The sequence below is a fragment of the Rhamphochromis sp. 'chilingali' genome (genome assembly GCF_963969265.1).
Source record: "Rhamphochromis sp. 'chilingali' genome assembly, chromosome: 12".
NCBI classification, from domain to species: Eukaryota; Metazoa; Chordata; class Actinopteri; order Cichliformes; family Cichlidae; genus Rhamphochromis; species Rhamphochromis sp. 'chilingali'.
This window is the reverse complement of record NC_137939.1, coordinates 27,879,001-27,902,858: the sequence shown is the minus strand read 5'-3', so window position 1 is coordinate 27,902,858 and position 23,858 is coordinate 27,879,001. Positions and strand designations below refer to the sequence as shown.

The following is a 23,858-nucleotide window of genomic DNA, read 5'->3' as shown; positions in this document are numbered from 1 at the left end:
CACTCTCCTTTGTGTTTCCCCCTCTGTGGTCTTTCACTCTGCCTCCTCGTTCTCCCTGAAACTTGAAAACAAAAAAGCCCACTTTCTAAATCTAATGGCGTTATTGTTGCTTGACCTACTCCTACAGTGCGAGTCCTTCACATGAGATCAGATGGAGAGAAAATATTTGCTTCATCAATATTCCAGTCTGCACACTCAAAGACACTATAGCGTTTCATTCACTTGTCCTGGTGCTCTCTGTGGGTGGGATCTGCAAGCTATCTGACAAAGCGGTGGCCCTTAAAGTGAGACTCCCACCCACCTGGTGGAGCAGGGAGAGGACCAGTGAACGTGTCTATTGTTTTAACTTCAAAGCCCCCTGCTCCGTGTCTGCAGCGAGAAAACATCTTGGCCTTTCCCAGCAAGAGGCCTCCCCTCGGCAAGAGCTTAACCATGCCCCGCTCCCTTCCATTGGCCAACACAACCACACATGTACACACACACACACACACACGCGCACACACACACACACACGCACGCACACGCACGCACGAGTAAACAGCCTGTTGCTGCAGTAGGGAGAAGGCGGTAGTGTTGCTAAGGGACTGCATTTTTTTTACCCAGCTGCTCCTAATCCACAGTTTATAAAGTTCCACCTGAGATTATTCCTTCGTTAGTGGAAGAAACAAACACATAAAGCATTCAGCCAGCTCCTGATTCATCTGCACAGTGGTTTTTGTTTTTCTGACATCATGTCATGGATATCGTCTTACAAGGATGGAAGGATCAAACGAACCAGCAGTGTGGAGGCTAACACAGCTCAAAAACACATCCTCTGTGGAAACGTGCAGCTGAGCCATCAGCTGATGTGGGCTGAGATCAGTGGTTATTAGGTTACATTAGGTTATTCTTCAATACTCTTCAATTCTTCAATACTAACCTTACTAACCTCAGCTGTGAATTGCATTTTTGTGTGTTTCATTGCAGAACTGATCCAGAAGTTCATATGACTGAATCGAGCCAGATTTACCATCATCACAGCACACAAACAGGTTTCACAGGAACTGAGGAGCCTCTGGGGTTCAGTTTGGCCAAAACTTGAACTCAAAGTTTTGATTAGTGCAGTGGTTCCCAAACTTTTTTTGCTAGGCCCCCCTTTGTTTTACAACAAAAATGTCCCCCCCGCACAAACACATCTTCCAACCACACACACCCATATTTTGCTCTATTGCAGTTTATTTCACACCTCAAACATTTAGTAAACAATTAAGCAAATACAAGTAATCTGCAATAAATTACAGGTAGTAATAAAATAAACTATGAACTCTTTTACGCTATGTCCACGCCTTAGCTGAGTAAGAATGTGTCGTGTTGACAGCGGTGACTTAGATAGCCACACTTCATTTTAGAAACAGCCAAATACAAACGTGTTGCTCAAGTTTATGTCTGCATCGTTTCCTCAAATTTGTCTCATGTCCATCTCAGTCACAGTTGTAGCTGAGCACTAAGCTAATGCACATACTTACAGGTGTACACTACCAGCTGTAATTCACACAGCTGTCTCCATTAGGGAAATGAAAGCTGCGGTGTGGCCTGGACATGTTTCCCCAACTATAAATGGAGCAGCTGAGCCATCGGTGATGTGGGCTGGCATTCAGATCAGTGGACCGCTCTGTAGTGCAGCTCTGCAAGTGTAGCTCTGTGGTGCAGCTCTGTGGTGCAGCTCTGTAAGTGCAGCTTTGTAGTGCAGCTCTCTAAGTGCAGCTCTCTAAGTGCAGATCAGTGGACCACTCTGTAGTGCAGCTCTGTAAGTGCAGCTCTGTAAGTGCAGCTCTGTAAGTGCAGCTCCGTAAGTGCAGCTTTGTAGTGCAGCTCTGTAAGTGCAGCTCTGTAAGTGTAGCTTTGTAGTGCAGCTCTGTAAGTGCAGCTCTGTAAGTGCAGATCAGTGGACCACTCTGTAGTGCAGCTCTGTAGTGCAGCTCTGTAAGTGCAGATCAGTGGACCGCTCTATAGTGCAGCTCTGTAAGTGCAGCTTTGTAATGCAGCTTTGTAATGCAGCTCTGTAAGTGCAGCTCTGTAAGTGCAGCTCTGTAAGTGTAGCTCTGTAATTGCAGCTCTGTAAGTGCAACTCTGTAATTGCAGCTCTGTAGTGCAGCTCTGTAAGTGCAGATCAGTGGACCACTCCGTAGTGCAGCTCTGTAAGTGCAGCTCTGTAATTGCAGCTCTGTAAGTGCAGCTCTGTAAGTGCAGCTCTGTAGTGCAGCTCTGTAGTGCAGCTCTGTAAGTGCAGCTCTGTAAGTGCAGCTCTGTAAGTGCAGATCAGTGGACCACTCTGTAGTGCAGCTCTGTAAGTGCAACTCTGTAAGTGCTTTTAGCGGAGTAAGAATGTGTCGTGTTGACAGTGGTGACTTACTTAGCCACACTTCATTTTAGAAACAGCCAAAGCAAATATCCCAGTAAATGTCCCAGTAAAAGAGTTTCGTTTTCTCAGATCTAAAGGTATATTACACTATGTGCGACTTCATTATCATCATCCATACCATTATTGAGTTGAATCTCCTCCCACCCTCAGAACCATTTTAATTCTTAACAGTGAACACAGTGGTACATATACACAGCTTTAATACTTTCTTACTATAAGCCTCATAGACACACACAAACACACACACTCTTTCACCCTGACTCTTACACTTGCCCTGGATGCATCTATCACACTGTGTGAGTGTGTGAACAGGTGCTACCCCTCAGCCTCCACGTAGCTGTGCGTACAGTTACATTTGAATGTCCTTGGTGACTTCCTGCTTCAGTTATCACAGTCACAAGAGTTTCAGAAAGCTTGACCTCTGACCTTGAGGCTGAGCTCACTGAAATTCAAACTTTGAGTAGCGGCACCTTTGGTGTGAATTTCAAAACCCTGCATCGTCTTCTCACACTCACAGTCGTGTCAGACACATTTTAATTCAATTCCGTTTTGCTTCTATAGTGCCAATTCACAACAAGGCGCTTTATTGTAATAAGCTAACAGTCGGCAAAGGTAGGAGGGAAAAACAGCCTTTAAACAGGAAGTTGATCAGAACCAGGCTCAGGTGTGGCAGCCATCCAGTGCGACCTGCTGGTAAGTGAGGGAGAGAGCAGAGACAGGACAGAAGAGCCTCACAGTTTGAAATATGACCAGTTTATCCTTATTAAAGGCTTTAAGGTGGTGGTAATGAAACAATTTCAAAGTCTTCCTTTTCGTGGCAGATGGCTGCCCCTGAGTTGAGACAGACAAACCACTCACATTCACACATGTATGCAATTTCACCAGTTAACCTCCAATAACTGCTCATCTTGGACTGTGGGAGAAAGCCACATCAGTCGGAAAGAAGCGAGGAAAACATACAAGCTCCACACAGATGGTGGATTCCAACCAGGACCTTCTTGCTGCGAGGCATCAGTGCTGAGCACCTGGTTATTTCTCTGTGTTAGCCCTGTGACAGACTGACAGCCTGTCCACAGTGTACCTGGCTCTCCCCCTGTGGCACTGAATTCAATGCATAGATAGGTGGACTCACCAAGGGCTTGCTGATAGCAGGTTGTCTGATTGTTGGGGTTTTTTAGCTACGATGTGGTGACTGTGAGCTGGCGTTATGTAAGTGAAGATGAAGTGAATATATCAGAGATTTAGTCCATAATGATACAACAGCATCACACAGTTGGGGCTGGATGTACATGCATGATTCAAATTATTCGTGCAATTACTAAAACAATGAAACTAGCTGCAACACCTGCCAGTGAACATCACAGACAGACATGCAGCATCAGTGAATGCAAAGTAACGTAGTGAAGAGTATGACTGCACAAGTCTGGAAAGATCTGTTCATCCAAGAACGGGAAAAAAGGATTTAACGAAAAAAGTGAGCTGCTGCAAACACGTCACCGGCTCTGTGAGGACGTGCCACACTAAAGCAGTACTATAGTCCTAGCTGCTATATATTCAGGCTCTTGAAATCCATCACTAAGGATCAAGGCTAGTGAAGACAAAGGCCTCGTTTCCTAAGCACAGGCAGAGCTTGGCCATTTTCTAAGATAGGGAGCTGGCACAGAAAGCCTCTCCTGCACTCCTCTCACACGCTGCCGAGGGCCCCCAGCCATCCTGGCTTTTAATGTCGCAATGTAAATCTCTAACATGGAGGGTTTACCCTTCTCTCTCCTTTCATGGCTTTCACTTCTCTTTCTTCTTGTGCCAAAGCCATCATGAGTGGGAGAGAGGGGAGACTGGAGAGCTTTTGCATCACCCCCTCCTAGCGAGAGTGGGCAACGTCAGCCCCTCTCCTTGGTAACAGGGAAGAGGAGGGGGTGGGGAGATAAAGTGCGAGACACAGGGAGGAGCCGTGCATCTTATTTTGACGTGCTGCAGTTTTTGATGCCAACTTGCTATCTCTGCTGCTGAACTGGTCACGTGCTCCCCACCCCGTTCTCCCTCTTCTCACCACTGCACCATTTGGACCTCTTCTACGATCGTCTTCCCAAGAGTTAGTCGCAGACTCCCGTCATCAAAGTCTGACACAAACGAGCTGGGATGAACTTCAGAGACATCTCGCTGCAGCCCTTTAATGAGCTGCGAGCCTCAGCCACTCCAAGGCTGGTTTTGAACATTGATATCTGCTGAACAGCACAAACTTCAAACTGGATGCTTCCCAAAGACATCTGCCGTGGGTGCAGATCATGACGGGCATGTAATAAGGCCGCCAAGTGCAGCACAGTCAACAGCTCTGCAGTGATAATACCAATTAGTGACAGCACGAAGGGCGTCATTTATTTTGGAGTGAATTCCAAGTCAAGACACTGCGGAGGTACAGATTATCACAAGCCATGACAGACAGACCCCCGGCAGGCGGACAGCTCCAGGAGTTACACAATCTAGAGGTTTTTCAGCCATACTTTGTAAAATTCTGCTGAATTCCACATAAACTGTATATGAAATATGGAGGGAGCATGAGCTATGTGGTGCTGCAGTGGGCACGCATTGTTCTTAAACACGGTTTAACGCATGTTACAACTTCACTCTGAAAGACCAAAAACAGCCCAAAAAAACCCAGCTGTGTGTAGCACGCCACCAACACCCACATGTCCTTCAGTTTTCAGGCCCCTCTTCTGTGGAACCAGCTGCCAGTTTGGATTCAGGAGACAGACTACAGGGAGTGCAGAATTATTAGGCAAGTTGTATTTTTGAGGAATAATTTTATTATTGAACAACAACCATGTTCTCAATGAACCCAAAAAACTCGTTAATATCAAAGCTGAATGTTTTTGGAAGTAGTTTTTAGTTTGTTTTGAGTTTTAGCTATTTTAGGGGGATATCTGTGTGTGCAGGTGACTATTACTGTGCATAATTATTAGGCAACTTAACAAAAAACAAATATATACCCATTTCAATTATTTATTTTTACCAGTGAAACCAATATAACATCTCCACATTCACAAATATACATTTCTGACATTCAAAAACAAATCAGCGACCAATATAGCCACCTTTCTTTGCAAGGACACTCAAAAGCCTGCCATCCATGGATTCTGTCAGTGTTTTGATCTGTTCACCATCAACATTGCGTGCAGCAGCAACCACAGCCTCCCAGACACTGTTCAGAGAGGTGTACTGTTTTCCCTCCTTGTAAATCTCACATTTGATGATGGACCACAGGTTCTCAATGGGGTTCAGATCAGGTGAACAAGGTGGCCATGTCATTAGTTTTTCTTCTTTTATACCCTTTCTTGCCAGCCACTCTGTGGAGTACTTGGACGCGTGTGATGGAGCATTGTCCTGCATGAAAATCATGTTTTTCCTGAAGGATGCAGACTTCTTCCTGTACCACTGCTTGAAGAAGGTGTCTTCCAGAAACTGGCAGTAGGACTGGGAGTTGAGCTTGACTCCATCCTCAACCCGAAAAGGCCCCACAAGCTCATCTTTGATGATACCAGCCCAAACCAGTACTCCACCTCCACCTTGCTGGCGTCTGACTGGAGCTCTCTGCCCTTTACCAATCCAGCCACGGGCCCATCCATCTGGCCCATCAAGGCTCACTCTCATTTCATCAGTCCATAAAACCTTAGGAAAACCAGTCTTGAGATATTTCTTGGCCCAGTCTTGACGTTTCAGCTTGTGTGTCTTGTTCAGTGGTGGTCGTCTTTCAGCCTTTCTTACCTTGGCCATGTCTCTGAGTATTGCACACCTTGTGCTTTTGGGCACTCCAGTGATGTTGCAGCTCTGAAATATGGCCAAACTGGTGGCAAGTGGCATCTTGGCAGCTGCACGCTTGACTTTTCTCAGTTCACGGGCAGTTATTTTGCGCCTTGGTTTTTCCACACGCTTCTTGCGACCCTGTTAATATTTTGAATGAAACGCTTGATTGTTCGATGATCACGCTTCAGAAGCTTTGCAATTTTGAGACTGCTGCATCCCTCTGCAAGATATCTCACTATTTTTGACTTTTCTGAGCCTGTCAAGTCCTTCTTTTGACCCATTTTGCCAAAGGAAAGGACGTTGCCTAATAATTATGCACACCTGATATAGGGTGTTGATGTCATTAGACCACACCCCTTCTCATTACAGAGATGCACGTCACCTAATATGCTTAATTGGTAGTAGGCTTTCGAGCCTATACAGCTTGGAGTAAGACAGCATGCATGGAGAGGATGATGTGGACAAAATACTCATTTGCCTAATAATTCTGCACTCCCTGTATCTCTACTTTTAAGATTAGGCTTCAAACTTTCCTTTTTGCTAAAGCATATAGTTAGGGCTGGACCAGGTGACCCTGAATCCTCCTTTAGTTATGCTGCAATAGATGTAGGCTGCCGGGGATTCCCATGATGCATTGGGTGTTTCTTCTTCACTCACTATGTGTTAATAGACCTCTCTGCATTGAATCATATCTGTTATTAATCTCTGTCTCTCTTCCACAGCATGTCTTTATCCTGTCTTCCTTCTCTCACCCCAACCGGTCGCAGCAGATGGCCCCACCCCTCCCTGAGCCTGGTTCTGCCGGAGGTTTCTTCCTGTTAAAAGGGAGTTTTTCCTTCCTACTGTCGCCAAAGTGCTTGCTCATAGGGGGTCATGTGATTGTTGGGTTTTCTCTGTATGTAGTATTGTAGGGTCTACTGTACAATATAAAGCTCCTTGAAGCATGAACATGAACCCTGTTATCATGGTTCCGAATAGGTAGATATCTTCAGCGTCCTCGATCGACAGTCCCGCCAGGCACACGGTCCTCCAGTTCTGCCACCCGTCCATCGTGTAACCGGCAGGGAAAGTCCCTCCAGGGCACTCAGGCTCTCCCGAGCCCCGACTTCTCGTTGAGAAAAGGGTGTCAATAGCACTCAGGGACCAGTTGATCAAATCCATAATTCTCTTTTAGGTTTAGAGAACGACAGTGAGAGGCTGTTCCAGGGAAAGTATGTTATTCACATAAAACAAAGACAGATGCCAACAGGAAACAGGGAGGGAAACAGTAATGAAGAGCAGTGCTGTTAGGAGGGAAACAATGCTACCAGTGCACATGCTCCAGGAAAACCGTTCACAGTGTACACCGACGCACGAAACAAGTCACCAAGGCCACTGAAGTGTGGCTCGATCACACGTGCTGACAGGGTTTCCTACTCTGCAGTGACACTTTGTTTAATACTGCACTGTCATATTTTGGTTTTGGTGACCTCGGCTTTTTGTTGCTGCACAAACGTCTTACTCCATCCTGTAAGAGCCTTTAGTCAGTCCACCATGTAACTGTCACAGCCAGACAGTAACACCTCTGTCCGTATTATCAACTCGGACTTATGTGAACCGTTCCATAAAGGCATTGTGTTCCTGCCATCATGATCACAAGCTCCATAAATCCTCAGAAGGGGAAATTCAAGTTTTGGAGCATCGAGAATCAAACCAACATGATGTTTTCTAACATTGGCTGGGATAGATCTGCTGCCAAAGCCTTATGGAATCTATTTAGTGACACAGAGAGGAAAACAGGATGATGTGTTCCTTCAGTGTGTCCGTGGTTGTGTAATATCTTTAAGCCTTTTCTCTTCAAAGTTCAGCCTTAAACAAGGGCTCCACTCAGATCCTGGAGCTGCATGTTTGCATGAATCAAAACAACCCCCCAACATTGGAAACTCACATGGGGGCATTCTTTATTGGATGCAGGAGTCTGTTGGGAAGATGGTCCACCCAGTGTTTGTGTGACGTTACAGAGTGAGCTCTGTTTTTAGGCTCTGTGTGACCAGGACAGGATGGACTGTTGTCTCCACTGAACACCTCTATAGTGGCTGCTGCACATCTGTATGAGAAACACAGGAGCAGCAGTCCTGGGACTTACATCTTTCCTCTTCCTTTCATTTCTAATCCTGTCCATCCCGGTCAATCCCAGTGAATCTCTCCCACCTCCAGCTCATTACCATCTTCTGAATATTTGCTTTCACAAATCACCCATGATACTCATCTGCACCTACTCCACTCTGCCTGCACGCTCTTCTTCTGTCTGTTGTTGGATGGTTGACTACAGGCATTTAAACTCCTCTGCTCCTTGTAGCTGCCCGTGCCTCTGTCTCATTCACACTCATTATTCTGTCATATTCTGCTGATTTTCATTCCTCTCTCTCCAGATCTTACCTCCACCTCTCAACGGTCTCATCCACCTGTATTAGAGCGATTAGAGCACGCTGTAGGTATTACAGGTACTGCGCTGCAGTGGTTTGTATCATATCTATCTAATAGACTTCAATTTGTGCATGTAAATGGAGAGTCCTCTTCACACACTGAGGTTAATTATGGTGTTCCACAGGGTTCAGTGCTAGGACACATTCTGTTTACATTATATATGCTTCCCTTTGGCAGTATCATTAGAAGAAATAGCATAAATTTTCACTGCTATGCTGATGACACCCAGCTCTATCTATCTATGAACCCAGATAACACACACCAATTAGTTAAACTGCAGGAATGTCTTAAAGACATAAAGAGCTGCCTTCCCACCCTCATCAAAGTGTTTGCTCATATGACTGATGTATTACTGTAGGGTCTACTGTACAACATAAAGCACCTTGAGGCGACTGTTGTTGTGATTTGGCGCTGTATAAATAAAACTGAATTGAATCTGATTGATCCTGCTCCCTGCTCTGGCAGATCCCACTGTCCTTTGGGAACATCAGTGTCTATGGATAGTTGTGACCTCACTAGCTGTCTATCGCTGCTGCAAACTAGAGGAGCTCAGAGCCGACCCCGATGTAATCCCACCCACACCTTGAACCATATGTTACTCCGTCTATCATATGGTATGATCCACAAAGACACAGGACAACCTGTGTTTAAGCTGTGATATTATTATGTTTTCACTGCTGCACACAGCGCTGAATGCTCCGTATAAGAAAAACAAAGACTTATTCTGAACTGGGAATCATGCAAAGCTACTCTAAGGGAGTCCAAGAACAAAAATATGGAGTTATCTGTGAGAACCCTCCATACAGTTCTTCTGAGTGCTTGATGATGGCAGTAACTGATCACAGTAAAGAGTTATCATCATGTACTGACAAAACAACAGTCATGCTTACGTTAAGACAGACGTGCAGTTCCACACATGAAACTTTATTCACATAAGCTTGACTTTAATAAAGGCTGTGTTTGAGCTGAAAAGCAGTACTTACTCATCGTCTGGTGTTAGCTGCACTGGTTCATTAGTAAACTGCGTGTCAAAGTTTTCTAGGCCGTACTCATCAGAGATTTGAGGTTTGAAGGGCGGCGTCACTTCTTTCTTCTCCAGCTGAGTGAAAACAAACAGAGTGTATTACATATAACAGTTGCTTTTACTCACTGAGAGTGGAGCCATGAAGTCAAATAAAAAAGGCACATTTTCACAAGTGTAGACACCCCCACACCCACATTTCCACAGTGGAGGAGTTTATCTGTCCCCTCTGATCCTGGGAGCTGTGTTATCCAGGGAAACAGCCCCTGGTAGGGTCTGACATGTCCACTTGGTCCCGGGGAGGCAGGGAGGGAGGGGGCGAGGCAAAGAGCAAAACCCAGTGAGTGATTCTGTGTGAATCAAAATCACCAAAAAGACAAAGGACTTAATGGCACATATTTGACATCCATCATCAGTGTGTGATAGCCTGATGTCACTGAATAGGTAACGTGAAAGCACAAACATATTCTAACACATCTGCACCAACATTTGGCCAGATGTGAAACAGTGAAACAGAAGCTTGGGCTCGTGTTGCTGTATTTCTGTGTAGCGATGAAGCCAAACAACAGAACGAAGAAGGTTGAGGCAGCAGAATAATTATGCCTGAGTGATTCAGCCAGAGTTTTTGTCTGATTTGTTTCCATGGTTTCACATTCGTCCCTCATCCTGTTCAAATGTGCGCTGAGGACATTTTCTAAGAACACAATGAAGTCAGACGGGCACAGAAAAACCACAGGTACCCAGCTTCGCTCGTCATGCTGCGTTTCACTGTTTTCTCTTTAGAAAGCTGGGTGAAAAGAAGCCCTAAAATAGATGTGACCATCTGGGATTTGGAGGCTGTGCCAGACCACGGGTACCATTTTCTTATAGTTGAACATTAAACAATGACCATATTACGTGATGTCATAGATCAAGGTGTGTGCCCAGCCTCATGCTTCACACAGTGAACATGAGCTCCAGCTATTCTGCCAAAAAAGTTGTATTCTTATTTTAAAGTATTTTAATGTCTACACTGGATCAGTGGGGACGCACAACCCACAGCATCTGTGTTCTGAGACACTGCTGCTGCTCACCTCCACTGAGTCAAAATGGTGATCTTTCAAGTGGGATTTCATTTAAAACAGAGAATCACAGAAGCTAAATGTGGTGTGTAGGAAGGGTGATGAGCGTCAATTGTGTTGGTGTGGTTGAAAAACTCTGAGCAGGTGGACTGTTCGAGGAGGGCTGATTGAGCCTTACCACTGTTCAGATGGTTCCGGCTTACTGTTGGTGGGAGGAGTCTGAATGATGATGATGCTCCTTGTAAAGGCTGAATCATCCAAGACTTTTACACACTGTGTCTGGTGTTATGTACCTACAAGAGAATCTCGATGTTTAACATTTGACACCATGTGAAATCCAGACTTCCAAAAGCCTGCAGGAAACTGCAGCTCCTCTCCAAGAATGAGTCTATTGTCACCTCCACTGCATTAAAAACCATCTTTATGACCTGATACAGGAGCCAAACAAACGGTTTCCCATCATAGGAACTCTGTGGAGGGCATGTTCTCCACACCAGGTGGTGTGAAAAACATTACAGATGAAGAACATTACAGACATTACAGATGTGACAGGCAGCTGTCTGTAGGCCTTACATTCAGGACCTGGACTCACAAAAACCTGGCCCTGATCACAGGGTGGGTCAATCCTGGGAACCAGCCAGCTGTGGTGCTTAGCTGTGATTACTGTGTGTGTGTGTGTGTGTGTGTGTGTGTGTGTGTGTGTGTGTGTGTGTGTGTTTGTTTTAGTAGTTGATGCACTTCTCTAATGTTATTGGTTCAAAGTGTTTTCAGCTTCAAACAGATAAACACCAAATAACTCACTTTGTATGTTTTTCTATCCATCAAATTTGCCCACATTCTCCCAAACACACACACACACACACACACACACACACACACACACACACACACACACACTCTCTCTCTCTCTCTCTCTATTTGTTCATTTCTTTTTCAGGTTTTCGGCGCCTACCTACACACTCTGTCAGTTTCACCCCCTCACATCCTGTCTCCATCTTTCTCCTCTCGCCTCTATCTTTCTTACTCATTCTCCATTCTTTTATCTTGTTACACTGCTCTCCTCTCTCCTCCTACTTTCCCCACTCTTTCTGATGTGTTGCTGGGCAAGCTTAATCACTGTGTGTTGGTAATGAAGTGAAAGCCTGGAGTGAGCCCACACACACACACACACACACACACACACACACACACACACACACACACACACACACACACACACACAGGATCTGAAACATTAGTACTACACACATGTTGAAGTGTGGGAAAAGTGTCCCTGAGACCACAGTGGAAGATAAAAGAGGTCAGTGAACGTCAGGGCTGTGCAGGTGCCTGAGATCACAACACTGACCGTGTGTGTGTGTGTGTGTGTGTGTGTGTGTGCGCGCGCGCAGGCGTTAGTGTCAGTGACGAGCTGTCACACATGTCTCTCTCACATGTGTAAAATGACGGTGTGCCACGCTCGCTGTCTGAGTGCTGCTCTCAGCCTCTCCATCATTCTCCAAAACAAGAAGGACAACATCAGGGAGGCCAGTCACCATTCATTTACTGTTGGTTTGTTTTTTATCAGTGAACGTCCCACAAAGAAACGTCCTGCATTGTTGGTCCACAGCTGGAGACAAAGGGACCCCACGGCTGTGAGACCCTCTGTGTTTCATCGAACCTTTGACATGTGGGAGGAGCTGTGACAGCAGTAGCTGGGCACCTACCTGGGTCTCGTGTCAGCCTTTGCTGCTCACTACTTCTAACTTCACATTTGGCCTTGGACTAAAATAAAAGAACTGTGGAGAACGGACGTGTTACAGAGAGAAAACTTCCCTCAGGAAACATGTGATGAATATTAATATGTGGTAACACAGTGGTGGTACACCACACCTGTCAGGTCCTGAGACAGGTCTGAGGGCAGAGAGCGTTACCTCTCCAGCTCGCTCAGCTCGCTGTCTCTCTGCTCTGTGTGGACTCTGCTCAGGAGCTCTGCTTCCACACATCACCCACTGTGTCCTTGGTGTGCACACAGACAGACACACAGACTTTAAAAAGTTTTAAAAAATATCCTGATACATAGTTTTTTTTAATGTGATACTTAGAGATCAACATTTCCATATGCACCATCGTGAAACTGACAACACAGCTGTGTTTGCTGTTTGTCATGTATCATCCAATGAAACCGCTGAAAACCGTCAGCCTCCAGTCTGCATGGTAAGGACCTCCGACATCGGGCCTCCGACATCGGGCCTCCGGGGTAGTTCACGTCTCACTACTCCAGGTATCATGTCTTCTAATAGTATGTATAAAGTGCACACATGTAATTTTCATCAGAGTTATGAGAGTAGCCACAAACAGAATGCTTCTATTTGAATCCCAGTTATTGTGCAACACCATTCCTATCTCGAGCCCCGCGTGGACACTCCCTGAAATCACCATTTTCATAGTAGATGTTTGTTAAACCTCAAATTAAGACAACAGAAAAGTGTAATTACCCTCCTGAGAACAGTGGAGAAGAGGAAGCGTGGGTCTGAGACGGAGGTGGGGGGACGGGGAAACATAGCTGTGAAGAAATCTGCAGACATTACATGTGTAGTTCTGTTTGTCAGCACACAGCCATCACCTCTCTTCCTAAGCTCGCTGAAACAGCTCTTTCCCCACACCTTCATGGTATGACTCTGCACATCATCCTTGTTGATCAGAACCACCACTCGCTCCTCCACTGCTCGAGCCTCCTCTGACTGCAGGCTTATGTTAAACAATCCTGTCAAAAGAGCTGCTCTTTCTCCACAGGTGCTTCACCTGGACCAACCACCTGTCTCCATTCATTGGCTTTGTTTTTATAAGTGCTGGATAAAGTGCTGTGGTATGGTACAGTCCACTGTCTCCTGTCTGTAAGTCTTTTTCCTTTTGCCAGCTGTTTGCTGTTCGCCTGGTCTCTTGTTTATTTTGATCTTCCTGACTTTTCCACTTTTCCTTTGCTAACCTCGTCCTTTGAATACTTATACTTCCTTCTGCTTGTCCTCTTTCCTCCACATACACCAAACACCTTCTTAGCAGTTTTCCTAACCATTTCAAATATACATAATATTTTCTTACCACTCTGAGCCTGTCTCCAGTTTTCCTTCTTCAGCTTCCATCATTTAATCATTGGCTTTATCTTCACTTGTTATTCCTCTTCTTGGTTTCATCCTACAGACTGTTCACCACTGCCTAAGAAGATTTGCTCCTTGCAGTCTCACATCTCTTTCTTAATGCACTTTCAACATAAGATACAGTCTACCTGTGTGCACCTTCCTCCACCCTTATAAGTCATTTATTGTTCCCCCTCTTCTTCAAATGTGTGTTTACTGCAGCTGTTTCTGTCCTTTTTGTCTACTATCATCTGTCTGTCTCCATTTCTCTCCACAAGCAGAAACCTCCTCATCACCTCTGTTTCCTTCACATACATGTAATTCTATTCTATTTTGTTTACACAGCGCCAAATCACAACAACAGTCGCCTCGAGGTACTTTATATTGTACAGTAGATCGTACGATAACACATACAGAGAAAAACCCAACAATCATATGACCCCCTATGAGAAAGCACTTTGGTGACAGTGGGAAGGAAAAACTCCCTTTTAACAGGAAGAAACCTCTGGCAGAATCAGGCACAGGAGGGGCGGGGCCATCTGCTGTGATTGTTTGGGGGTGTCCACTGAAGTCTGCTCCAATCAATTCAAGTCAGTTTTATATAGTGCTTATAGTTAGTTGCTTAAATCACCTCTCTCCACCGTTTCATCCACCCCAGTATTCCTCTTTCTCTTCTGACGCTGAGCTTGAGCACACACACTAACAACACTCAACAAGTCATGGTCGTGTCTGTGTGACACAGTCCCTATCCTCACGTCCATGCTTCTCCCAGCACCACACACAGTTGTTGTTAACTTGGATCCCAAATGATCCGGTAAAGGAATCTCATTCTTCACGGTCCCATATCATCAGACCTTGGCACTCGGAGTACACTGGCTTGTCACCTCCATGTGGCTGGGTGACTGTAGTACTTTTATATAACATTTCACATTACAGCTCTGAGATGGAAGAACAGTATTGATTATATTGATCTTGAGAAAACTGTTTTCTTAACCATCTCAGGAACTGATCTGAAACCAAAGGCAGAGAGTGAGACAAGCTGCAAACCAGTAAAAACATCTTTACCAGCAGTTGTCCAAGAGCTCCATACAATGACTTTATGTAAAATCAGTTAAAAATGCTGATGATAGCCGAAGCAGGAGATTTAATAGAAGACTGCAGTAACCGAGTAGATTTGTTCCCTTACTGCTCCTTTCCAAGCCCATGCATTTGGAAATCATAGTGAGACTGCAGTGTGTATGTTGTGTTTAAGATGAAATAACTTTAATACACAACGATGCGTTTTCACTCAGACTTCAGTTCTTACCTGTTCCCAGTCTATACTGCGGAAAAACGTGTGGGACTTGATGTCTGTGAAGCCTGTCTGGACCTGACAACCCAGCCGCTCCTTGGGATCCTGTTGGAGCCAAAACAGCTGGTCAGGAACATCAACAGAAGCTGCTGTAGTACACATACTGTAAGAACGGCCAGGAGCGTGATGAAAAAGACCAATTATTATGTTTTATTATCATTCAAATGTTGAACTATACATGAAATGACTGTCTTGAGGACAACAACAAGAATTTCATTAAGTACTACAAAGGTATGTGTACATGTGGCACAGCCTCCCTGTGCTCTGCTCATCACAACAATCATGCAGGTGACATACAGAGGTTTAAACAGGACGTGGAAAAATTAAACCACAGGCTCAAATGCAGTAACGGTCATTGTTCTGTAACCTGGTCTTTAACCAAAGACACCTTTGCCTCCTGTGCACGTGGTTTTTCTCGTTGTCTAAATATCCCACAGTAAAGTGATGCATCCATCACGGACACTTTTTATCCAGCTATCCAATCACAGCAGAGGGGGAAACTACAGTCATCAACTCTTACTTGTAGTCCACAGTGCTGCTTGTACCAAATGAAAGTTTCATGTGCTTACAACACATTTATTTCTGCTATTCTGCATCACTGCAACCAAAGCATCTCAGGTTCAAACAATAAGTGCTGAGTAGGGATCTTGTCTGGACGTTTGCAGTGGAGCACCTGGCTCTTCAGCTGATTGGTGTGTACACTCCTAACTCTGGTCACAAGAGAATTAGCTTTTATCAAAGATGGTCAAATATGTCAAAATAAACTGTGAGTAACAACATGGCGCTCAGATGAGCTTTTATACAGAGTAGATGATGAATGGTCTGCATTTATAAAGCATGGTCATCCAGGGTTATGCTTGACCAGTTTACCGTGAACTGAATCATGCTTGTTATTAATCTGTCTCTCTTCCACAGCATGCCTTTATCCTGTCTTCCTTCTCTCACCTCAACCAATCGCAGCAGATGGCCCCGCCCCTCCCTGAGCCTGGTTCTGCCGGAGGTTTCTTCCTGTTAAAAGGGAGTTTTTCCTTCCCACTGTCACCAAAGTGCTTGCTCATAGGGGGTCATATGATTGTTGGGTTTTTCTCTGTGTGTATTATTGTAGGTTCTACCTTACAATATAAAGTAAGGCAACTGTTGTTGCAATTTGATGCTGTATAAATAAAACTGAATTGAATTTTCCATTGTGAACTAGCACACTCTGCTAACACAATCATTTTAAATATCACTTCTTTAAAAAACAAACAAATTCCTGTATCCATGTTAATATATAAGACCCTGCTGCAGTTATGGTAAGCTAACCCCATCCTAACTTATTAAATAAGGTAAAGCTGTGCTGAAACAGCTGTGGTTTTATCCGAGGCCTTCTTTCCTGCGTGGAGGTTGCACGTGCTGCTGCTGAGTGCTCTGGCTAAAAGGAAAAGGTTAATGGGAGATTCTAAATTGCCTGCAGGTGTGAATGTGAGCGTGACTGTCTGTCACTATGTGTCAGCCTCAGGCCAGACTGCCACTGGGTCTGTGGTGTGCCTGCTTTCACTCCTGGCTTTAGCCTTGTACTTAGTGCACAGACATGATGCTGTTCTTAAAAAGCATGTGAAATTAGGTCACTACATTCAGTTTCACACATGGACGAAAGTTTTCTTGGCCTGACAGAGGTGCCTGCCTTTAAGCAGCAGCAGCAGCAGCAGCAGCCTGGTCCAAAGACGTCGTGTGAATAGTTCAGCTTGTATTTTGGTGCTTTCACTGTTATCGTGTGTGCTGCTTCTGTGGAGGCAGCTCTCTAAATGAAATCATGCTGGAAGTTTCCCTCATCAGAGTGGGTCTGAGGTGAACTAGTTCCTGTCAGTGTTACATGTGAGAAAGTGCTGCTTATCCCAGCAGTAATCTGATTACTGTGTCACTTTCACGCTCTTTATCGTCCACTTTCAATGATAAGAAACAACCAGTCTGCCAGGAGTAGCAGTCTGTGTTGTTGTTCTTCCAAGTCGAGTGATCCAGCACGGTCCTGACCCCAGTGCCAAGAAACCCTCGAGTGGATTACCACATATCCTTTGTTGGGTAACTGAGTTGTACTGTGTAAATACTAAAATAACAGAGGCACAACTGTCCACTCAGAACTAAACACTGAGGCCTACATTGTAACATAGCCCAGAGCATGGGCTATAATCCCACACAGTGAGCAGCAGAGTGCACGCAGGAGGAGAGGGTGCTTATGGGAGGGACTGTCTCACCTTGTTTAGAAAGCCCTTGAGCACGCCGGCAGCTTTCACCGACAGAGACCTTGGGATCCGAATGGGCTTCTCGAGAATAACTGTTGGCAAAAAGAAGGACGGCAACAAAAGAGAGAGCGAGTGAATTAAAAGGACAATCGTGAGGAGGGAGAATGATTCACAGTCCAACCTGCCTGTGGGTGACTGTGTCTGCTGCGTGGGAGGCAGAGAAAGGGCGGAGATGCAGAGGACACTGTTCTATTCTCTCTCTCACACTTTTTGTGGTCTACTAATAGCCTTGAGACTCCCACAGCTAACAAGAACAAAATGCAGTAAAAACAGTTTCTCCCTCAAAACCCAAATCCAGAGATGAAGAACTGCATCACAGCTCCTTTTTAAACATGCTATTCACCCATTTTATTATTATTTTAACCCAGTGTGCGTGAACACTCATCGTCTGAGATCCAGTTTCTCTTAAACCCAAAAGACATCTGCACCCAGGACAAGGCAAACAGAAAAAGAGGAGAGATGTGTTTTGTGACTAGAAAGACGGGTATTTTACTAGCTCGATGTTCCACTTAACTCAAGTTTTATTTATGCAGCACAGAATCACAACAGCAGAGCCTTTAAGGAGCTTATCCTGTGTAGATATTACAGAACTGACAGTAAAGTTGACCTTGAGATGTGCTGATGCTCTGAACTGCAGATCTGATGTGAGAAATGAAAGTTGTCCTGTTGTGCATCTATAAAATAAAGTCTTATTTATCTGATACTGCTGTGTGGTGCTGTGCCTTTGACCAGGTGATTAAAGTTGATGGTCAGCTGTAGTAGAAACAATCAGACAGGTAGTATCAGGTGAGTCATGACACTTAGAGAGAGGAGAACTCCCAGTTGCTAGTGGGAAAACTCATTACAACGCAATCATTATGCCAACGTTAATGACAAAACCTTGGCAAGAATAACGGGCCAGTTTCATTGGCTGCACATTCAGGGGTCGTTGTGAGCATCCTGACCTGAATGCCACTGCAGCCTTTACAGGTGGAGGGTCCATCTGAGCAAATTAGCATGGACCTGATTCAGTCAACATGGGTATCAGTGTGCCGAGCATTCAAAGCCAATAGTAGCACCTACCCACTGGCACACTGCTGGCCAACAGCATCAGCGGCACTCTTTACTCCAGGGATGCAAATGTCATTTCTGATGGCAGACGTGTTTGCTTTGGCAGGGTGCCCTGCCTGATGCAACCCTCCATATTTATCGAGGCTTGGAAACGACACTAGGAGTAAACCAGCTCGTGGTCTCCCTGGCAACCACGGAGCTAAGACAAACAAAACATGTCAGCAAAATCAAATAATTGCTGGTGCTGACCTTTTCATGATTTGTTGAATAACTAGAAAGAATTATAAATGTTACCAACAATAAACATTTCTGGTTTATGTCATTTTTTAAGAAGGAGGCCAATTACATGAAAAGGGAAAGACCATCTCTGAATCGAGGAGGGGTACATCTGTCACCATCTTACAATGCTGTGACTGCAGCCATTCCCCAACTCTGTGTGAATGGGACTCATGGACATTGATCAGTGGGCTTTGATCAATTTGCATATTAATGATCATAAACTGACCTCCCAGCCCATTGTTAATCAGTGGGCTGGTTTCAGTCATTGTGCAAATGTGCTGTTTATAAGGCTGGAAAGCTGCAGTCAGCTGAGACTGAAGAAGTCACCTGATGATGAGGAAACGTTTGTCCCACTGAGAACGTCCAGATGAACAGAATCAAACTTCTGGGAAAATGTTCAATTGCTCCCAGTAACATATCAGAGACACAACAGAGAGATAATCAGTGTTGTTCACCTCATCTGTCAGTGCTCATAATGTTGTGCCTGATTGATCTCTCTGTCACTGTGTTTACATATTAATAATCTTTTAATCTTGGCAGCCGACCTGCTTCAAACATGGACGTGTTTACTTGGTTTTGTTTCTTCAGACAGAAACTGTTGTTATATCATGAAGGTAAACTACATCATTTATCACTTTTATATATATATATATATATATATATATATATATATATATATATATATATATATATATATATATATATATATATATATATATATATATATATATATATATTTATTTTTTTATTTTTTATTTTTTTAATTTATTGATGCTATCCTGTTGGTATACACAGTTGTCTTTCTGAAGCCAGTCTTAAACCATGACGCCTCCTTTCAGTGTAAAGGAGAAAGCCCAGTAAATTCTCTCTGTTGTCTGCGTTGGTTCTGCTGAAAAAATTTCAGATATTGCTAGAAAACAGTGAGTTGAGACGGCTGATGAATGCCAGCTGGAGCCAAACTGACATGGGGGGTGGCTGCCATTGGCCAGTTTTAACAGACAGATAGTCTGCTGTATTAGCCCATTTTATTTTCACTTCAGCTTTAAAAGTACAGAGCAAGCTTTACGTTACACGTGTCTGAGGTTTAGATTTAACCATTACATTCAGTTCTTGTACATGTTAGCTGTGAATACAGCCTTGTGGCTGATTCCTGAATCAAATGTTTCTGAGTGTCTAAAGCTCCAGGGTTAGCATGAGGTGCACAGATACCCAGAGTAAGGCCTGGCTCAGTCTAGCTCGGCGGCATATGGCTGGGAGCTCCTATAGTGAAGGGTTGGTTTCCATTGGCAGGCATTGATCCAGGAACCTGCTGCTGTACCGGTAAGGCCGCCAGGAGGACGGTGACAGATGCTAGCTGTGGTGCCGCACTATGCTCCTTTGACACAATGTGTAGTATGGAGGAATTTCTGTCACAGAGGACAGTCTGGGTGGCTTCGTGCTATGTAAAGAGACCATATGGCTCGAGGAAACACATGCAAGTAGAAGTTCCTGACGTTTCTCTATTATAAACATGTGATCACACCAAGGTTATTTTCTGCTGACTTCTACTTCTTCTACTTGTCACTGAGTTTAAGATCTGGGACACTGTAAAGATCTGCTAAAACTCCACCATGATGAAGCACTCTGCTCTGTCTGCATGCGAAGATTAATGACCAGACTGACTGTGGATCGCTTCATTACGCACAAAAGTTTAAGTTGTGCACAGTTCAGTAACAAGCAGTGGGTATTCTGAGTGCTGTCATTGTGTGTACTTCAGTTCTACTAATGAGCACTGCAAACATGCTGCAGGCCATGAAGAAGAGTGAAAGCAGCAACGTGATGCTGAGAATGTGAGCAGGTACCAGTGTGAGGAACAGGTTTACGATGTAGTGAGATATATATATATAAATATATACACATATACATATATATGTAAAATGAGGACTCACACGTCTGAAAACGTGCAAAGAACTTGTTGTTTACTCTGTCGGGAATGTGTGTTTGCTACAGCTTTACTGCACTGCTGGATGATGACACTGTGATGTATAGAAGAATGTCGCTCTCTGAATGCTAATCCTTTTGTTCCGCTTGGAAAGGCTGAATTTGTGCATCCTTATCCTTATAGGAAGAGAAATGCAATCAGGTGTGAGCATCGGAGGGAAGTAACTAACACCTCTTCAAGAGATAAAAATCACAACCTGAAACACTGTAAATAAGATTATGATGGATGGAAGATTACTTTAACATGAATGCAGTTCTATCATTTGCATCTAAACTGCATGAAAACATGTCTGACTGCAGCTTCTCTTGGTGTTTTGTGTGTGCTGCACTGGTTTTGATTTGTTACCCAGTGCCAGTTTGAGCACAGCTTGATAGAAACATATAGATCTTCTTCCCCCACACAGTTTCAGTTAGAAATGATTTAGAACGGAGTTTAACGGACGTCAAAACAAAAAGCTGCAGATTTAGACTCAAACTGTAAATGACTGTGAGCAGCTACAGGAGGAAGCTCTCGTGTGCCCTGACTTTTACCAATGAACAGGATGTGCACCTTACTCATTTTCTTCTAACAGATGATGAGATCTTCATTTTCAGATAAAACTGCACCCCCGCTCGTTTTGTTTCATGACGCTTTAAAAGTAACCGCCGTCCATCAGATTTACACCTCCTGATTATGACACAGCGTGTTAGCAAACATGCTCATGAACCTCTACAGTAGCCTCAGTGTGATTGCACACGTTGTGTAAGGGGCGTGGTCTCCGGCCTGCGTCAGTGGAGGAAGCCACGGAGAGAGCCGGCTCCGGGCTACGACACAGCGGCGAACATAAGAGGAGAGCTGGAACCACAACAATGGCTCTCTGTGTGGGTCGTTCACACACATCAGTGCACATGTTTGCAGCAGGGCATCAATCCTGTTCATTTCACTATATTATAATATTCAAACTCACCCAGCCCTTTTTTATTTTGGAGTCATTAAGTCGAAAGAATTCAAAAAGCCAAAGTGCAGATTAGATTTCCTCGACCTGTAAAAGCTCCCTGTAATCTGTAGACTGAGTCATTATTGATGATGATCAGTGATATCTCCTTAAACAACAGGCTTGAGTCTAACAGTCAGTATTGATCATTGGTCTGGCTCACCCTGAAAGAGGTACTCCTCTGTGTTCATGTCAGGATTGTCAGTGATGATGTCGAACGGGGACCTTCCAGCCATCATCTCAAACATCAGCACGCCCAAAGCCCACCAGTCCACGCTGAAGCCTGGGATGAACATGACATCACATTCAGACTGGATGTGACATGTGATCAATAAGCTACAAACCAGAGCTGAGAACAGAGGTCAGGTCTCTGTGGTGTTTGGTACACTACATGGCTCCGCACATGTACAGACACACAACACGACATACTGCAGTGTGGACAGGCTGACACACGGCTAACGTTAGAAAGAGATTTAAAGACACACAGAAAATGTCACACATGCAGGAGTTACTGCTGTATCATATACATACATATATGTTTTTATGATGTTACTTAATAAGGTAGCACAGGAGCACATTTGGACCAATTAAACACATTCACATGTATAACATGAAATGTTGTTAGGCAGCACATATTAGTTTGTAATAGTCTGTGAATGGCTTGATTTAGTAGGACTGTCAAAGTGTAACCCTTTACACTGCTCCTGTACTCACCATAGTCTTCTCCTCTCAGGATCTCAGGCGCTATGTAGTTTGGAGTGCCACAGAAAGTACTGGTGGTATCACCTGGTCTGATCCCCTCCTAAGAAGTAGAAGACAGCAGCGTTTGGAGAGATCAACAAGAGCGCGCTAGACCTTCCAGTCAATACTGACCTAATGCATTATTGATAATGCTACAGCTGCCCGCACTCTGTTACCTTGCACATGCCGTAGTCTGTGAGCTTGATGTGTCCCTCGTGGTCCAAGAGCACGTTGTCCAGCTTCAGATCACGGTAGATGATGCCCTTTTCATGTAGGAAGTTCAAAGCGATGCAGATTTCAGCAGCATAGAATCTGTGACGAGATGAGAGGTGAACATTTCCACTCGCACATGAGAACATGTTCAAATCCTTCCTGCACAGCTGCATGGATTTAGTGACAACGCAAATCGATGTTTACAGACCGTGACTAAGAGTGACTCGTCTCAATCGTTCAGAATCGTTCTCCAGCATCTGCTTGTGATGCTGCCGAGCGTTTGTGTTACATTTACAGAAGCTACCCGTGCTACAGCCATAAGAACAGACTTAAGTGAACCACGGGGTTGGAGGGCGCATGTAAACGCTCTCCAAAGCCTGATAGCATCCACACATTTACTTTACAAAAATAAGAGACGCAGCAGGAAGGTTGTTAGATTTCTAACCTGTGTGTGTTTTGGGGCCAGGTCAATGCAAAACGGCCCTCAGTGCACTAATGCCTGCGGTGCTATATCTAACCTGACTAAATGACTGTTTCTCTTCCTGTTTCTGATTAGTTGTTGGGATTTTTATTGTTCTCCTTTTTTCTTATAATGTAGGAATTGTGAAGATTTGGCCTTGAAGACACAAACACTCATTAGTTTTGGTTGAAACTTTAAAAAGCTGAAAGACCAACAAAAGTCCAGCAGGTTCAAATCTGCAGCAGGCAGTGTTCACCTCTGCAGAAATGTAAGACATGTCCTCCCAACAGCTGTGCACGTCAGTGGGACTCAGCATCTGCTGCAGGACTCTTTGTTTGTCTTATAGAACTAATGAAAACTGGTTTTTATAGCTCTGGCTAAATGTTGGTGTCATGCTCCAAACAGAGCCTGGGACAGATAAGTACAGTTTACAGTTCCCAGAGAAGGACGTCCCCACGTGGCCTCTGTCCTCGTTCCTTGCATATAATTTACTCAGCTGCTGCCAGAGTTCTTAGAAATCTAAAGAAGCCATCGATAACACCTCCAGCCGTGTTACAGTGGGCTTTGTAAACACTACTGTTTACTACTGATAGCTGTCACTGGGTGAGAGGACACCCTGGACTGGGACGTAACTGAATTTGTGCGTCACATTTGCAAAGTGTGTG

General features: G+C 44.5%; 1 protein-coding gene across 4 annotated transcripts in view; it reads right to left on the bottom strand.

The window, feature by feature from the left end:
* Positions 1-23,858, bottom strand: part of prkcz (protein kinase C, zeta) — a 99,328-nt gene that overhangs the window by 4,357 nt on the left and 71,113 nt on the right. For 3 of the 4 annotated variants that reach the window (XM_080898608.1, XM_080898611.1, XM_080898610.1), the window contains 6 exons: positions 22,697-22,832; positions 22,494-22,581; positions 21,943-22,062; positions 17,449-17,528; positions 15,173-15,262; positions 9,652-9,767 (listed from right to left, as the gene is read on the bottom strand). In XM_080898608.1, the coding sequence (XP_080754734.1) occupies positions 9,652-9,767; positions 15,173-15,262; positions 17,449-17,528; positions 21,943-22,062; positions 22,494-22,581; positions 22,697-22,832 (630 nt within the window). Of the gene's footprint in view, positions 1-9,651; positions 9,768-9,987; positions 13,026-13,227; positions 13,296-15,172; positions 15,263-17,448; positions 17,529-21,942; positions 22,063-22,493; positions 22,582-22,696; positions 22,833-23,858 lie in introns of those variants that run through there. The other variant, XM_080898609.1, reaches the window with a different exon arrangement.